At 38.7% G+C, this 16,795-nt stretch overlaps 1 protein-coding gene across 8 annotated transcripts in view; it reads left to right on the top strand.

Moving 5' to 3' along the window:
- TRIM2 (tripartite motif containing 2) overlaps nucleotides 1-16,795 on the top strand; it is a 67,098-nt gene that overhangs the window by 15,946 nt on the left and 34,357 nt on the right. For 5 of the 8 annotated variants that reach the window (XM_042467831.1, XM_042467832.1, XM_042467834.1 and 2 more), the window contains one exon: nucleotides 14,185-14,366. In XM_042467831.1, coding sequence (XP_042323765.1) covers nucleotides 14,233-14,366 — 134 coding nt within the window. In that variant the 5' untranslated portion in view covers nucleotides 14,185-14,232. Of the gene's footprint in view, nucleotides 1-1,955; nucleotides 2,482-9,477; nucleotides 9,499-9,977; nucleotides 10,320-14,184; nucleotides 14,367-16,795 lie in introns of those variants that run through there. The other 3 variants (XM_042467830.1, XM_042467835.1, XM_042467833.1) reach the window with 3 other exon arrangements.

Raw genomic sequence — 16,795 nt, 5'->3', positions numbered from 1 at the left:
TTGTACTGTGTGCTTTGTTTTCCTTACTGTTACACATCTGCATGCAAATCATGCTAGAAACTGGAAACTACACAATTGTATGGGGTCTCTTATGTTCCTGGACCAACTTGAAGAAATAATATTTCGGCAGTGTTGCCTTTGGCAGTCTTAACACTCCACCTGGGCCAGCTGGTGTCATTTCAATGAATCCTGTGATCTGCTGAGGGAATGTGGTGTTTGCATGCTTCACTCTCTCCTCTGCGATTACATCAGACTATGAATCAGGTCAGCTGGGGATGGTGGGTGTGTAGGATTTAGCTTCCCCACTAAGCTTCAGTTGTCCTAGCATTCTCAACAATCTAAAAGAAAGTGATGTATGCTACATATGCAATAACGCTCAGTGTTGATTTCATTGGGCATTATATAATACTTCAGTCCTCTGTGAGTGAGACTTAGTAAGAATGAACGTTTGTACAGTATACTGGAAACAGGCCAAAGGCTTTTGAAAACAGGCTGTAGATCTGTTTTTAGTTTGGATGTAAAACATTTGCACTGAGATTCAAATTTGCACTGAGATTAAAAATTGCTTGAACGATACTTGGACGAATTGTCTAAAATTCTGGATCAGATCTTACTATCAATGATATGCATATACAACTGCCCTTTTTGTTGTTGCTTTAATTAATCAACTGAGAATTGCCAGCTGTTGGGTATTTTTAGTGTCTTTGAGATTTAGATTACTTACATTTGTGAAATTCTCCTGACAACTGGACAGAACTCTTGTCTTTTGAGTTCCTCTCTTCAACTGTAAAAAGCAGATGTGTGAATGCTCTGACAGTTAACCAACAGTAAAATCTGCTGCTAGAAAAAGATTAAGAAGGTTTGGCTATATTGTTTGCTTGATTTTTCTTGTCTCTGTTTACTAACTACATTACATCCTTGCTGTGAGCCCAAGTGGGGACAGATAAGCAATCTGTAAATGTTGGAAGGATAATGTCCAGAACTCATTACATTGTAAAACAGTGGAGCAAAGATGTGAAAAAAGAGGAATTCAAAGGAACCTCTCATTCTTTTCCTGGCTGCATTACATAAACAAAATAGGGAAACCCTCTAACTGAAACTGAAACAAACAGTAAAGTCACTACAGAACATTCATTTATAAATCCATTATAACAAAACAAAACAAACAATTCTTTCCTGTTCTTTTTCTGAACCGTGTTTCTTTAACCGAATCCCTTCAATGTCATTTTATTTACTTGCTCTTTCTTACATAAAAATTTTGCCTTCATTTTAAAGTTGTTTAAATGGTACTGATTCCCTTAGGTTTCTGTTTATGTATATATTTATTTCTTTTATTTGCCTCCTTTCTCCTGGAAAGGGACCCAAGGCAGTTCACAGATAAAATCAGTTAACAAATTTACAATACAAATATATAAACAAAATCATTTTGGCAAAACAATATAAAATTACGTTAAGCATACAAAAGTTTAAAAACACAAAAAGAACACATACTCCGTATAGAAGCCTCCCTGACAAAGATTATATATCAAAATATTACTGTGCCTGTACTTTCTTAGGCCAGATTTTCAGCAGAAATCAGTTACTATTCATTATAATTGGCTGATCATTCCAAAACTGTTAAAACTGCTACTTACATTTTAAAGATGGCAACCAATGCTCTCCTTATCACTGCCTTTCTAAATACCATAAAAGTTTACTATACAGTAAGTACACTGGGCCCTGGGTATCCGATGGGGTTTGGTTTCCAGGACCCGCTGTGGATACCAATATCCATGGATGCTCAAGTCCCATTAAATACTATGGCTTAGTAAAATGGTGTCCCGTATATAAAATGGCAAAATCAATGTTTGCTTTTTGCAAATTTACATTTTTGGAATATTATCAGGCCAGTGGTTGAAGCAGTGGGTAGGAAATCCATGGATGCAGAGGGCTGACTCTACTTCCTTGCATTAATTTTCATTGAAGAGTATATTTTCAGAGTGGTGTTAAGAAAACACTCTGGCTGAGATTGCTAACAGCAGTTCTGCACTGTTGATGTAAGTAGAGAGGGAGAGAGAGAGAAGTGCTCCTCCTCCAAGTTTGTTTTTAGGAGGGGGTGGAGGCCCTGTGTGAGGTCACTTTGAAACTCTTCTGCTGCAGATGAGTAACATCTATTTTAGAATTTGGGTAATCTCCCTTTGAGAGTGCTGAACATCAGCTGGAAGTTGAAAAAGAAAAGAAAGAGAGAGAGAGAAAGAAGTAAAGAAAGATTTTATCCATCTTCTGTTCCTGGAGCTGGCTGGAAAAAAAAGTTTCTGCCTGAAGAAACTATGGGATGATGCAGAAGCAGGAAAAGCCATAACAAAGAAAAGAAAATTGACAATTTCCTGCTCTTTTACAGTGGTTTTGCAAAATCTGGGCCCATGCCAGATTTCTTCTTCCACATAAAGTGGGAAAATTTTCTTTGTAACAGGAGCATTGCAAACTCTCCCAGGTGAAAAGGTATCTGTGATTTTAAACATTTTCCCCATTTCCTGTTGTTGTTTTTAAGTCAAACTTGTCTTCTGTTTTTGATGGAGGACAGGCATTCAGCATAGCAGAGGTGCTAAACTCCAGTATTTCTCTTATTACTAGGCTATCAGAAAAGAGTTTTTTTTGTCTTCTGAAAGTCTCTGAGGAAATTGGTGGCTTTTTATAGGTGTCTAAGCTACTTTGGCTTTGCATGCATCTTTACTAGGAACATGCTTCACATGGTAAATGTTTGGATTTCAGATAATATTCATAACATTTTAGATGACTTGTAGACACACTGATAAGAGGTTTTAGCATTGTCAAGTTTGAATCAGAATTCTGTGAAAAATAGTGTGAGCATTAATTGCAGAAACTTATTGTGCTTTCTATATACTAATTGTATACTGTAGTTTATTGTATCAGACGCAGATAGGAGAAGAATAAAATGCTTGATATTGATTACATATTGATAAGCAATCTCCTGGTGATGCTATTAATATTTCATCCCTCCAAAACTATGGTATAACTTTGGTATTTATAGTGAGAGCAGTAACGTATGAACTTATGAGTTTAATAATTTGGTATCCCATTTTTGTGTGTTTTTTGTTTACACACTAAGGTATGTGATTGAGTCCATATAGAAACACAAACATGTGTCTATTTATGTGCAATATACGTTCATAAAGCAGCTTAAAATGAAACTTTAGAAAACATAGCTTGTTTGAAAGTGCAGTGTATGTGCGAACTCTTATCTTGAGGCAGACTGAAAACGTCAGCTGTAGTTGTGACAAACTCTGATCCCAGCTTGATATATTGAACATGTATAAAACTATAATAGTACATTATTGTTATACAGCCACTTATTGCAGGACTGTTGCCTCTTATCATATCATGACAAAGCATTGCCTCTCCCTGAGAGCCACATCAAGAGATGATAAAGGTTATCCTGGTGTGCTTAAACTGTTGGAAATCATTTCTGGCTGTAGGTGCAAGGTTGTAGGAAGTCTGCAAGACTGTGTACATTAAAGTTTGAGGCCTCACCTATGTTGTGTATAGTAAATCACTCCTTTGCTCCCACGTGTAATATTAGAAGGCTGGCAATCACTAGTGTGGGTTTGGTGTCTTGGTTAACTCTAAAGCCCAAACAATTCTGTTTATCAGCCTGGCTTTCATACTGTCCTCTGGTGAATGAGATGAGTAGCCAGACCTTTCATTCATTTTAAAACTACAGTTGACCCTCTACATTCTCTGGGATTAGGGGCACAGGACCCCTGTGAAAGTGGAAAAACTGCAAATAAAAAAACCTACTAATTTTTTAACCTGAGAGATCACCCTTCTAGAAATCTCCAGGGCAATTCTGTGGTCAAGATCTGCCAGAAGTAGGACCTACAAATACCTAGAGAAGTGTTCTCTCTAAGAATCACTAGGTCCTCCAGTGTGACTTTTGGCAGAAGCTGACAATAGTCAAGTTGGAGGACATAGAGATTCCTAGAGAGAACATATTGATCAAATCCGTGAATAATCAGGGTATAAATACATAAATAAATAAATAAATAAATTCTGCAAAAATCAAAGCAAATATGGAGGGCCAACTGTATAGAGGAGAGCAAAGATTATGCTAGCAATAGTGGGGCAATCCCCATCATCTAATGTTGGAAGAAGGGTTGGGTTTTGTTTGGCAGCTTTGTGGCTAAAGCATGGTGTCATCTTCATGATGTACGGCCAAACTGACAACCCAGCCCATTGGTCTGTTCTTGTTCAACAGGAAACATGGTGGTGGAAACACCACTGGCTGGAGGCATTCAAGCAAAAAAGCTTCCATACCAGTATGTTCCTTGTGTAAAAGGAAAGGTGAGCAGAGGGAATGTTTGAATGCCAAAACCTGAAGATATTTTGATGCTTCAAACAGTGGCATGGAAGTTGCTATGCTTCTCTGTGCCTTTTGTTTGGGAAGTACTGGGGGTATTTTACAATTGAGGAAGAGGATAGTAACTACAGTTCTTGGTTCAGTTAGCAGTTTGACCTCAATGTAGGTGCCAGTGATGTTGCCTTCCTTTTGCATATGATGGTCCCAGATTTCTATTGGCAACATCTTGGGAATAGTCTGTTCCTAATTCAGTCCCATTCATACAGAGGAAGTAAACTAAGCTTCTTTTGATGGAAATTCTAAGGTAGTTGCAATGAATAATCCATGAAGGTGCATCTTTAATACAGGGTGGATGGCCGGTGGCTTTATAGATGTCATTGGAACGACACTCCCACCATCTTTCACAATTGGCTATGCCTGATGGCCATTCCAGTGCATCAACATCTAGGGCATCACAAATGGGCTAATCTGGAATCCTCAAGGTCTGTCACATTCATCCTTCCAAAACTGGTAGCAGTCAGACAGGCCTCTAGATGTTATTGGACTGCAACTCTCAGTATTCTTCACCACTGGTTATAATTTCTGGTGCTGATAAGAGTTGCAGACCAATAACATTATTATGCAACATTATTCCCCCATCCCAAGTCAGGAAAGAATAGTCCAAAGCTTCCTGAAGAGTAGCTGAGATTGACTCACCGTTTCATTCTTCATTTTGTGCGGAGAGTGTGAATAGCAGCTTTCCACATTTCTGCCCTGTAACTCAAAGGCAGTTAAGTCCAGCACAGTTAAATTAAGACAAGGGCTAATCTTGGACATACGAAATATGCAGAATGCCTTCTGTCACTTCCTGTCCTAGCTGCCTCTGTGTCAGGATCAGTTTACATATAAACAAGCCTGGTATTTTGTTTTCATACTTCAGTGTCATTGAAAGAGCAAATGACAGCAACATTTCATAGTATGACCTTGACAACCTTGGAAAACATGAGGAGATGTAGTATGAGAAGTTACTCTGATGCCCACTAACCATAATGTTTTCAGACATCTGAGACTCCTTTATCGCCAGCCTAGAAGGTGGAGTTCATTTTGATCTGGCTGCTTCATATGTATGTTTTTGCTGTTTCATTCTGGTCCCTTATTTTGAAAAATGTAAATAAACCAATAAAAAGGCAGTGGTGCTGAATGTATAAGAAAGAAATGGCTGTCAAATGATCTTGTTCAGTTGTTAAAACAGAATCTTCTTTCCCCCCAAGAACTACATACTACCAGCATTACCTGACATTAGCTCATGTCATGTATTGGTAGTTATGTAGTGGGTAGAGTGTTGGGTTCAGATCCTCATTTGACCATGATACTCATTGGATGACTCATTGGGTCTAGCCAGTCACTTATCCTAAACTACCTCATAGGATTTTTGTGAGGGTAAACATGTGGAGGAGGACCAGGTATGTTGTCTTGAATTCCTAGGAGGAAAGGCAAAAAATCAAGTGTATCAAATACATATCATGAACCACAATGACAGAACATGAAATATATCACCACCACTACTCCTCTGCTTGCTTTGAACTTGGATTTGGATTTGGAATCCATTGCTTGGTTCAGCTCTACAGCAATAACTACAACTACAGCAACAACAAACACATTTATTTATATCTTGCCTTTTCCCCAAAGTGGGAAGTCAAGGCAGCTTACAAATTAAAACATGTTAACACAGAATTAAGTTAACAACTTCACGAAATAATTTAAATCATACAATTAAAATGATAAAAAGCAGTTTAGAAAACAGTTTAGCATCTTCTTGAAGCACTTTCTTTTAAAACCTTTAGTTTCAAAAGCCTGTTAAAGTAAAATAAGTTTGCCTTCCTGGTGGAAGAACTGCAAGGAAGGGACAGTTCTAGGCTACTTAGGGCTGGATCCGCACTAGAGAAATAATCTGATTTGACACCACTTTAACTGCCATGGCTCAGTGCTATGGAATTCTGGGAATTGTAGTTTGTGGTGGCACCTGAGCTGCAGATGTAGCCTAGGAAGGAAATTCCAGAGCTGTGGTGGGCCATCACTGAAAAGGTACTGTTTTACTTCTCCAATTGCAGCTGTGAGGGTGGTGGAAAGAGCCTCTCCTAAAGATCTTAATGCCTGAGCAGGCTCATATGTGGTGCTATGGTCTGTCAGATATCTTCGACCTGAGCTATAATTAGTTAAATAGTAATTAGTTAAATTTGTTAGAATGACAGAGCATTTCTTTGCCAAGTATTTGCCAAGAACATCTTATGAGGCTAACATCTGAAATTATCATGTGTAACGCAGCATATGGACCTTATTTGTAAGGCTGTCATATAGAGGGTGAAAGGATCCAATATTTAAATTATTTCTGGGAGGATGCTGTGTTGATTTGTTGCAGCAAAAGAAGAGAAAGTCTTGTGACATGTAAAAGAATAACACCTATCTGATGTAAGTTTTCATGGACTTCGGTCCACTATGCTACAGTAGCTTCTGCAAAATGGAATTTATTTAGTCTTGTATTTGTCAAGTGGACAATTAGGTTTACAAGAGTAAAAAGCTGGAGTCAGCCCTGTATCGTTAATGGTTGTGTAGAGAGCTAGCATGTTGTACTGGTTTGAGTGTTGGACTGTGACTTTGCAGACCAGGGTTTGAATCCCCACTTGGCCATAGAAACTCTCTGGGTGACCATGGGCAGGAAGGGGAATTCCCCTGTGAAAAATCTAAGGTCGCCACATTGCTTGCTGGAAACAACTTGCACTGGAAATATATATTGGAAATAACTTGAAGCCACACACCAACAAGAAAAGTGGGAATTTCAGCAAGGGGTTCTTGTTAGTTTGTTTTGTGGCAAACAGTGCCTGCTGAAATTTCCTGTTCTGAACAGCCATTAAAAGTATAGGAGCTGTCTCAAGTTTTCACTCTGGCAACCCTAAATGAAATGGTTTGTTGAAGTAGTACCATGTACAGTACTCAGAATTCATGAGTCTTACACATAGGTCCAAAATTAGATGATGTTCTTCTCTCGCCCTCATTTTTCTGCTTCCTAATGCATTATTTAAGTAACTTGTTCTTTATGTTTTTGGGATTATCAAATGACTGTATGATGCAACATCTTGGGTATTTTGGGAGACAACATATATCATTAGGTGGTTCAAAATGTTTTATAAAATAACAACTTTCGAAGGCCACATAGCTCCTGTCTCAAAGCCAAAATATGGTTTTCAAAATTGTTCAAATCTTAGCCTCATAAGCAAAATATACATTATAGTGGTAATTTTCAGCTGAGTAAGATATTCCAGTTGTAGTCTGCCTGCAAAACTAGTAAGAACACTAAATTTGATGTGTGTGAGGGTAGAGATAAGGCAAGAGACACATTTTGCCCATAAGACACACTTTCTAATATTTTTCTCTAATATTATCTCTTTCCTTGGAAGCAGAAATATTGCTTATGAAAGGTCTGTTAAACCCAGACAAACAACTTTACTTTCTTATCTTTGTACTCAGCTCATCAGTAAAAGTAATGATGTGTAACCTTAGTGGGGATTAGCCTTCACTAGAAGCATATGCTTCTACAATCTCTAGTAGAATTATTTGGGATGCAAACTACATTCAGTAAGAGCCCTATTGGTACATTCCAAAGAATGTAGGAGACATAAAAGTGTTGGCAGGAACTGGGCCATAGGATTCACTGAACCAGTCAAAAGTTAACAGAGTCAGGGAATGAATGAATGTGTGTGTGTGTGTGTGTGTGTGTGTGTGTGTATATATATATATATATCTCAATCAAATGTTGGAAAGTTATGATGATATAATCAATCCTTATACAAACATAGTCAAAGCAATTGGGAAGCAATAGATATGAGGAACTAGAGGAAGACTGAGGATCTTAACAAGTATTCAATAAAACAAGGGCCCAAAATATTTCCCCCACATCATTTTATTCTGTGGCCACCATTAAATTTCTTGCAGTCCTCCAATTCTTTCCACCGGGCCAAGCCAAACACACCAGTCCCCTCAGAATAAGAATACACATTTCTATTATGTGGAGGCTGTGGAGGTAAGAAAGGAGGCAAGGTATATGTGGGATCAACTTACATATTAACATACTTTTCAATATATCGTGCATCAATATATAGTATTCAAACAAGGCTGCTTAAATTCAGGGTCCTGGGATGTGTCATAGCTTTGGTGTAACAGCTGTCAAAAAACTAGACCATTTAAGTTTTCCATGCCTTCTCTAAAATATGAAACATTAGGAAATTTCAGGGCAGGGTGATGATGGAGTTTATTCTGGGGTAAATAGGAATTCTGTCTCCCCAGAAAAGAATTTTCCTTTAGTTTGCAAATTTCTAGCATTGTAGTAATTTAAAATGTCAGAGAGATTTAGGAATACAGTTTAAGCATCCAAAGAAAAGGCAAAGTTACTAAAGGAATGCAAACACAGTAAATGTAAAGAGTTCTAGATATGATTTTTTTTATGAATGATTTTTGATGTGTCTCTCTCTGTAATGCTATCAAGTTGGGAACTGAAGGTGAATTTCCCAGGGGAGGCATAATTCTTACTGGGAGAGAATATCCTCTTTCACTTCTTCCAGTCACAGCAAAAACCATCAGTTTGCTACACTTCTGGGTGGATTTGCAAAGACTGGTGAGCTCATTTTTTGTCCCTGAATAACAAACACTTCAACATGGGAGGACATCATAGAGTTTTCATTAAAATATAAGTGTTTTTGGCTGCATCCACACTGCAGAAACAATCCAGTTTCACACCACTATAGCTGCCATGGCTCAATGCTATGGAATTCTGGGAATTTTGGTTTTGGGAAACTGCTTCTCTGTTAGAGAGCTCTGGTGTCATAAGTACAATTCCCAGAATTCCATAGCATTGACCCCAAGTGCTGTGAAATAGGATTATTTCTGCAGTGCAGATGCAACTTTGGAAAGGATGGATAGAGATTTTTCTCTTCTCATCTTCATCCTGTTAAAGATCAGAAATGCTTCCTGAGCTGTAAAAGTTACTTTTTTGGACTGCAACTCTGCATTGCAACCCTCCATTATGGCCAGAGGCCATGGTACTTTGGAAACTTTGAGTGGGCAAAAGTGACTTCTCCAAACTGCTTTACTTACATGCTTCCTTCCAGGTAATACATGTAGAATCAGAATACTAGTATTAAATTCATACTTACACACTTCCTTCCAGGTAAATACATGTAGAATCAGGATACTCATATTAAATTCGTACTTACACGCTTCCTTCCAGGTAAATGCATGTAGAATCAGAATACTAGTATTAAATTCATACTTACACACTTCCTCTCAGGTAAATACACGCAGAATCAGAATACTCGTATTAAATTCATCCTTACATGTGTCTTCTGCTGCTGCACCAGGCTGCTTGTGGTCCTTGCTTGCTAATCCTATGAAAACATGCCGGTGATCAAATTCAGCAGCCAGCATTCAGCCTTGAAACAGCTGATTGCTGACTAGGAAAGGGGAAGGGAAATGAATCCACCCAGCAAATCTCATTGCAGCTCTATGCTGCATCCCTATCCCACAATCCCTTGCACGGTTTGCTGCAGTCTTTCAGCCCAGGGATGAGTGAAAAAGATGTAATCAATAAAGAATGATTGGCTGGAATACTTTCGGTGGTCTCCCACTTGTCAATGACCTGGAGGGTGTGTGTGTGAATGAATGACAGCTTGCTTGGGCCTCCTTGCATTTCTTCCATTATTCTCTCCATGGAGGGATGCATTGTCACCTAAAGCCAGGAATGTGCTGCATCTGTCTTAGCAACTGTGCAGGGGTCGGGCTTCTCTCACAGTGCCACATGTGAGGCTTTCCCAGTCTTGCTATATTATACTGTAATTATGGTTGGCTCCTTCGGATTACTGCAGAACGCGGCTCAGGAAGGATTTTTTTACTTGGCACTGCATTGATTAAAGCTCTTTTCCTGTGAAGATGGGTACGTCTTAAATGTTTGTGTTTGTCCAGTGTTGTGCCTGTCTGATAGCCTGCCGGTGATGTCTTTTCACCCTTGTCGTAGCTCCCTACTGCGTTTTCTTATTTGATTAATAATCTAATGCTGTGTGCTTTGGGATTGTTAGGTAAGTGCTTTAAACAATAGGGGAGCCAGCTGACTGAAATAATATTGGAAAGTGCAAATGTGAAAGAAGAAAAAACACCTTTTGTACTTAGTGTGCATAAGTGAGGAGGGAAGCGGGAGAGCTTTTCCTAACTGATTTTTAGAGAAATCGGTTGCTCGTGTATTTTTAGAAATGGATTAATGCTGATTCTGGTGAGAAATGGACTGTTTTCATAGCCTCTGTTCAACAGCAAGGGCTTTTTTTTCTGCAGAGTGCTGTGCTTGTGGAATTCTATTGATGTCTTATGCATTTTGAAGCAACATTTATATAGCAGGAATCCCATCCTTGTCTGTAGATTTCAGAGTTCTACGCCAAACGTTGCTACTGGAAACCAATTCATTCATAATGCATGGTTGAGACCCTCTAAGGTTCTGTGAATCATTGATAAGTGGTAGGCTGTTCGCTCTGTTCTTTCAGAGTCTTAATTCACAGCTCTGCTTGGGTGGAGCCCTGCCTTTATTTCAAAATCCTGTACATTTGAACAGGCCACCATCAATCATATGTATACTTTTTAGGTCCACTCTGTAGAACCATTGATAAATATGACTACTACAGTTCTGCAGAAGACTTCTTAATGTCCTCCTTTATGACAAGGAGTCCAGTTTCAGATGGGTGTGGCTGCACATGCTACAGCTTTCTTTCTTTATGGATATACATCTACTGATATATTTATTTATTTTATTGCATTTCATATCCAAACCCATTGTGCAATTATTTTTTCTGTCATAAAGGCCATATTGATTGTTTAATATCTGTAATTGCTTTCTGTAGCTTTTTACAGAAAAAATAACACTAGAAGAAATGAAGATGATGTCATCTTAAGGAGCCCTTTTCAATGCATGCATTGATCTCTTGTCAAAGGCTACTAGACATTTAAAGCTCTTAGATTTACTTTTTGTCTAGAGAGAACTCTATATCCATTTCTGAGGATATTTATTCATCCCAGTTGTGAATGTGTCATCCCCTCTACCATTCTTAAAAACTGATGAAAGGATCCAGCTTTCCACCTTAAAGATATATAGCTTCTCTCTGTAGTTTTGCATTGATTTTTTTTACAGGTTTGGTTTAATTTTTCCTTACTCCATTGCCCCCCTTTTGGATTTAATGTACCTTGACAGCTCATTGAATTATATATGCTCTGTCTGTGAAATGGAACTTTCAGTGGACTCAATGAAATATAAACGATAGAATTTCCCTAAAATTAGGAGAAATACGTTCACACTATAGCTACCCACATGGATTCATATGATCCTTAGACCTGGGCTTCTATAAATTGTACTGCTGGATAAAATGGCAAACAATGATTTGATTAGTCCTGAAAACAACTTATAAAGCTATACATATAAAGACAGTGCTTGAGAGGCCATGGCACATTTCCCCAAAAGGTGATTGACAAGACTGTCTGAATGCAGCCTTTTGAATAGACTCAGGAACACAATTTTCTTGCACTATTCTGCACATTTATTCAGATGTAAGCATCATTAACAAAGCTGAGCATTGTTTTAAGAAAGTATGTATAAGATAGTGCTGAACAAAGAGAATTGGATAAGGATGGGAATCATGGAGTTCATGGTTCATAAAACCTTGCAAACTAGAAAGAACATAAGATAATTTGCCATCCCTCTCTGAATACAAACTTAGGACTTGTCATCTTGTGTGGTCTGGGGCCCTTGATGCCAACATTAATATTACAGTTATTTCATTATGTATTTATTTACCTATATCCTGCATTTTCCCAATCCTGGAGCACAAAGCAGCTTTAAAAAATGAAACCAGATTTTAATAACAACTCATTAAAAACATGAAAAAGTTAAAATATCATTAAAGAACAATAAAATTAAATGCAGCTTTAAAAATGTATCAAATAAGAGGCAAAATATATGAACAAGACAGCATACTAAAATACAATCCCTTATGAACAGTCAGTTCTCAAAGGTCTTTTATTTTATTTTTTAAAAAATCTTAGCCTAGCACCAAATGAACAAGTACCAAATCTAGTCTCTCTAGGAAGGGCGTTCTAGAACCTGGGAGCAGCTTTTGAGAAGGTCCTCTCCTGTGTTCCCAACCAGACATACTTGTGAGCAGGGCGGGACAGATAGAAGAGACCTTTCCTGAAGATCTCAAAACCCAGACAGGTTAACATGGGAGAAAATTGTCCTTAAATCAACCTGTCGCAAACTCTGTAGATCAAACGTTTCAGCTCCCTTGAAAGTGCAGGTGCATAGTTTGGGAGTATCCCTAGATTCATGTGTGTCACCAAGTTAATACAGCGAAAAATTAAAACGATACTGAAAGCCCAAGTAGATTCCGCAGCTCCAACTGGATAATGGCCCTTTCTGAACAGGATAGTACAGTAGTCCCAATTAGATTACTGTAATGTGCTCTATGTAGGTCTGCCCTTGAAGATTATTCAGAAACTGCAGCTAGTACAGAATGTAAAAGCAAGACTGTTGGTTGGAGTATTGTATAGGTGACACATAAGACCAGTTTCAAAGAAACTGCACTTCTAGTAAGGTGCTGATGATGACATTTAAAGCCCACATTGGCTTAGGACCTTGATACTTGAGGGAACAACTCTCCTTATATATACCTGCCCAAGAACTGAGAACTGCGAGAAGGACCCTTCTCAGTGTCCCACTAATGGAAGTGATGCATCGCACACAGCGACATATGAAAGGAGCTTCTATATTGCAGCATCCCCCCTCCCTTGGAGATCTGGTTGGCACCAATGTTGATTTCTTCAAGGTGTCATGTTAAAACATGGATTTTTTTATTACAGTCTTTGCGGGTCTAATCTTTCTAAAGTATACATGTGCATAGTTTTAACTGTTTTAGCCTTTTTCTGTATTAACTTGGCGGTTTGTTTAATATGCTTTTATCCTATTTAAATTATTTTATTGTTTTCATGTGGAATTGTTAATCATCTCTTCAAATGGTACTGAAAAGGTAAATATAAGAGCTGAATATAATTCATGTGAGATATGTAGTATTATAAATATATACCTAGCAGATTTGGATCCTGGTTGAATTTTCAGTTACCTCATATAGCACAACTTTCTTTCACAGTTTCCTGCTGCTGCGTAGCATTTTTGGGTGTATTGAGCTTCATAAATCAACATCCATCAGCTTGATATGCAAGAGTAGAGCATTTTGATAACCAGGAGTTTTTGCTCTGATTCAAAGACAGCCATGCTAGTTTGGAAAATCAGTATACAAAGGGATCTTGTAGCACCTTTGAGACTAACTTAAAGAAAGAAGTTGGTAGCATGACCTTTTGTAGGCTTTAGCCTACTTTCTCAGATGCAACTTTTTGCTGGCTTACTCCTGGTTAATCAGTTTTAAAATCAGTGAGTATCCAGATGAGTGTTTACCTGGAAGCCTCATGCCAATGGTTCTTAGTGCAATATACTGTAACTATAATAAATGATTGTAAAATAAAATGATACATTGTACTCAACATCCTACTAGATTTTGCTAAACAAGGAGTTGTAGCAAACATGAGAAACTTCTGGTATCCAGATGATGTTAGGTTCCAGCTCCCATCGGCCCTAGCCCAAATGGCCAGTGATGATGAAAGCTGTAAAAGTTCTGAATGCCCAATATAATTAGCACTCAGCATTGAGGGTCATGTAAATAAGAAGTGAAATATAATAGTTTCTAAAACATTTTCTTCAAACTTTTCAGCAGCGTGCAGGGTAAAAAGGAACAGGACCCACATGTCAGTGGTCTAGGATGGCCAGTGAAGGCTCCAACATCCCAAGTCCTGTGGTGCGTCAGATTGACAAACAGTTTCTGATCTGCAGCATATGCCTGGACCGTTACAAGAACCCCAAAGTGCTCCCCTGTCTGCACACATTCTGTGAGAGGTAAGAAGTATTTCTGTTCCCCTAACAAAATGGCTTGGGCCCAGAGTACTTGGAGGACCGCCTCTCCCCATACAATCAACCCCGCACTCTCAGGTCTCGTGGGAAAAAACTTTTGAGTGTTCCCAAGACAAGATACGCAAAGGGCTTTTTCTGTGGTGGCCCCGCAGTCTTGGAACGCTCTCCCTGAGGAGCTCCGCTTAGCCCCCTCCCTGGAGTCATTTAAGAAAAACCTTAAGACTCATTTATTTCATCAAGCCTTCCCTCACATGTCCTGACTGTTTTGCTCCTGCATACTATTTATTGTATTTTTAGATTGTTTTATTATCTTGATTGATTAATGATGGATTTTAATGATGTATAGTAGTATATGATTTTTTATGAAGGACTTTCGCTGTTAATTTTGATTTTTAAACTGTGATTTGTATTGTATTATTTTTGTAACCTGTATCGTATTGTATCTTATTCTGTTTGTAAACTGCCGTGATCATAGGAATGGCGGTATATAAATAAAATTTCAATCAATCAATCAATCAATCAAAAAGCGTTTCACATCTGTGATCGGTTTGTTTTGGAATAGTATCAGTTTCTAGATGGCAACTGGAAATCAGGTAGGGTTGAAAATGAGATGGAAATCACTTAGGGCTACACTTGATTAACAGTGAGCCTTCAGTCCATTTGAAATATGGAAATACAAAAGATGGTTGATGTATGTCTTCAAATCATTTTTGACTTATAGTGACCCTAAGGTGGAACCTATCTTGGGTTTTCTTGGCAGAATTTTTTAAGAGAAGGCTAGCCTTGCTTTCTTCTGAGTCTGAGAGACTATGACTTGCCCAGGTTCACACAGTGGGTTTCTATCGCCAAGCAAGGATTCAAACCCTGATCTTCCAGTGTCCTAGTCCAGTACTCAAACCAGTATATCATGTCGGCTCTCAAAATAAGGAACAGTAGATCATGAAGCCATAAATGGCTTGGTATCTTGATACTTAAGGGTGTGTGTGTGTGTGTGTGTGTGTGTGTGTGTGTGTGTGTGTGTGTATGCCTGCCTGAGAATTGGGATGTACTGGGCCCTCCTCATTGTCCATCAGTAGAGGAAATACATTCTGGGAGGACATGAGAGAGAGCCTTTTATGTGGTGGCACACCAGTTGTGGAATTCCCTCCTCTCTGGAAGCCCACTTGCCACCAAAGTAAAAAACATTTCCCCATCAAATTAAAACCTCATTTTTTTTATTAAAGTCTCCAGGCCAAACTGATTTTATCCAGACTGCAGAAGATTGGTTAAACCATATTAAACTGTCTGTTTTTAATGAAAAAACTGTATAATATATTTTTAATCTTTTAAACTTTTGTGATAACAGTCAGCCTTCTATATCCACAGATTTTTTATCCATGGATTCAAGCACCATTTTACTACATCCTTGTATTTAATGGGACTTGAACATCCATGCATTTTGTTATCCATGGGGCGATCCTGGAACCAAATCTCAACAGATACCAAGGGCCCACTGTTTTTATTGTTGATTTTTTTAAGGGCCCTGAGATCTTTGGATAATGGATGGGATATAATGTCTGTAATAAATAAATAAATGGAATAAAATAAATAAAGTTTAATGGATAAAAATGACCTTGAGTTCCTTTCATTTAGAAGAAAGAATAAAAAGGATTCAGATTCATAGAGAAAACTGCAAAAATAATCTAGGATTCCACAATTCTGTTTTAGTAAAAACTTCCCTTTTATTTATTTATATTTTAAAGGTTTTTTAAACATTATGATGGGTATGTATGTGTGTGTATGTGGATTCTGAGAAATTGAGTCCAAAAATAGTATATACAGCAAAGAAGTTGGCATAATAAGGACTCATTCCCACTTACTGAAAAATCCCAGTCCTGAACCATTGGCTCCACTCCACAATGCCAATCGATTCGAAAAGGTCCCTCATCCACACTATGAATTGGAACCTTTTGGAATTGCTATTCTTTGGCACGATTCTCCTCCCCATTTGTTGGCTCCTGCTCCCCAGCCATACCTTGGCCCCTCTCCTGGCCTCCGCGTTCCCTCCCCCTGGCCTGTCACCCGGCATGTGCCTGGGCCCACAAGAGGCAAGCAGAGGGGTCTAAGGAACGCCGAGTGGAGAGGAGGAGGAGGAGGATGGAGCAAGGCCAGGGGGGAAGTGCAGAGACCAGGGAAGGGGCCAAGGTCAGGTCTTGGAGCTCTGAGGCTGGGGGAGGGAGCCAGGAGGAGGAGGACGGGAGACTTTTTTTAAAAACTTAATCGCAAAATTGGTAGAATGGCTTAGTACAGGGGTAGGCAACCTTTTTGAGCCGAGAGCCGGGTTGCTGTCCCTCAGACAACTGGGGGGCCTAAGCCAAAAAATAAATATATAAATAAACCAGGACAAATGTAGGACAAAATTTTCAAATGGAGGA

This window comes from Sceloporus undulatus, chromosome 5 (assembly GCF_019175285.1).
Source record: "Sceloporus undulatus isolate JIND9_A2432 ecotype Alabama chromosome 5, SceUnd_v1.1, whole genome shotgun sequence".
Classification (NCBI taxonomy): Eukaryota; Metazoa; Chordata; class Lepidosauria; order Squamata; family Phrynosomatidae; genus Sceloporus; species Sceloporus undulatus.
Note: the sequence above shows the minus strand (reverse complement) of the source record. Positions and strands in the feature narration are given on the sequence as shown.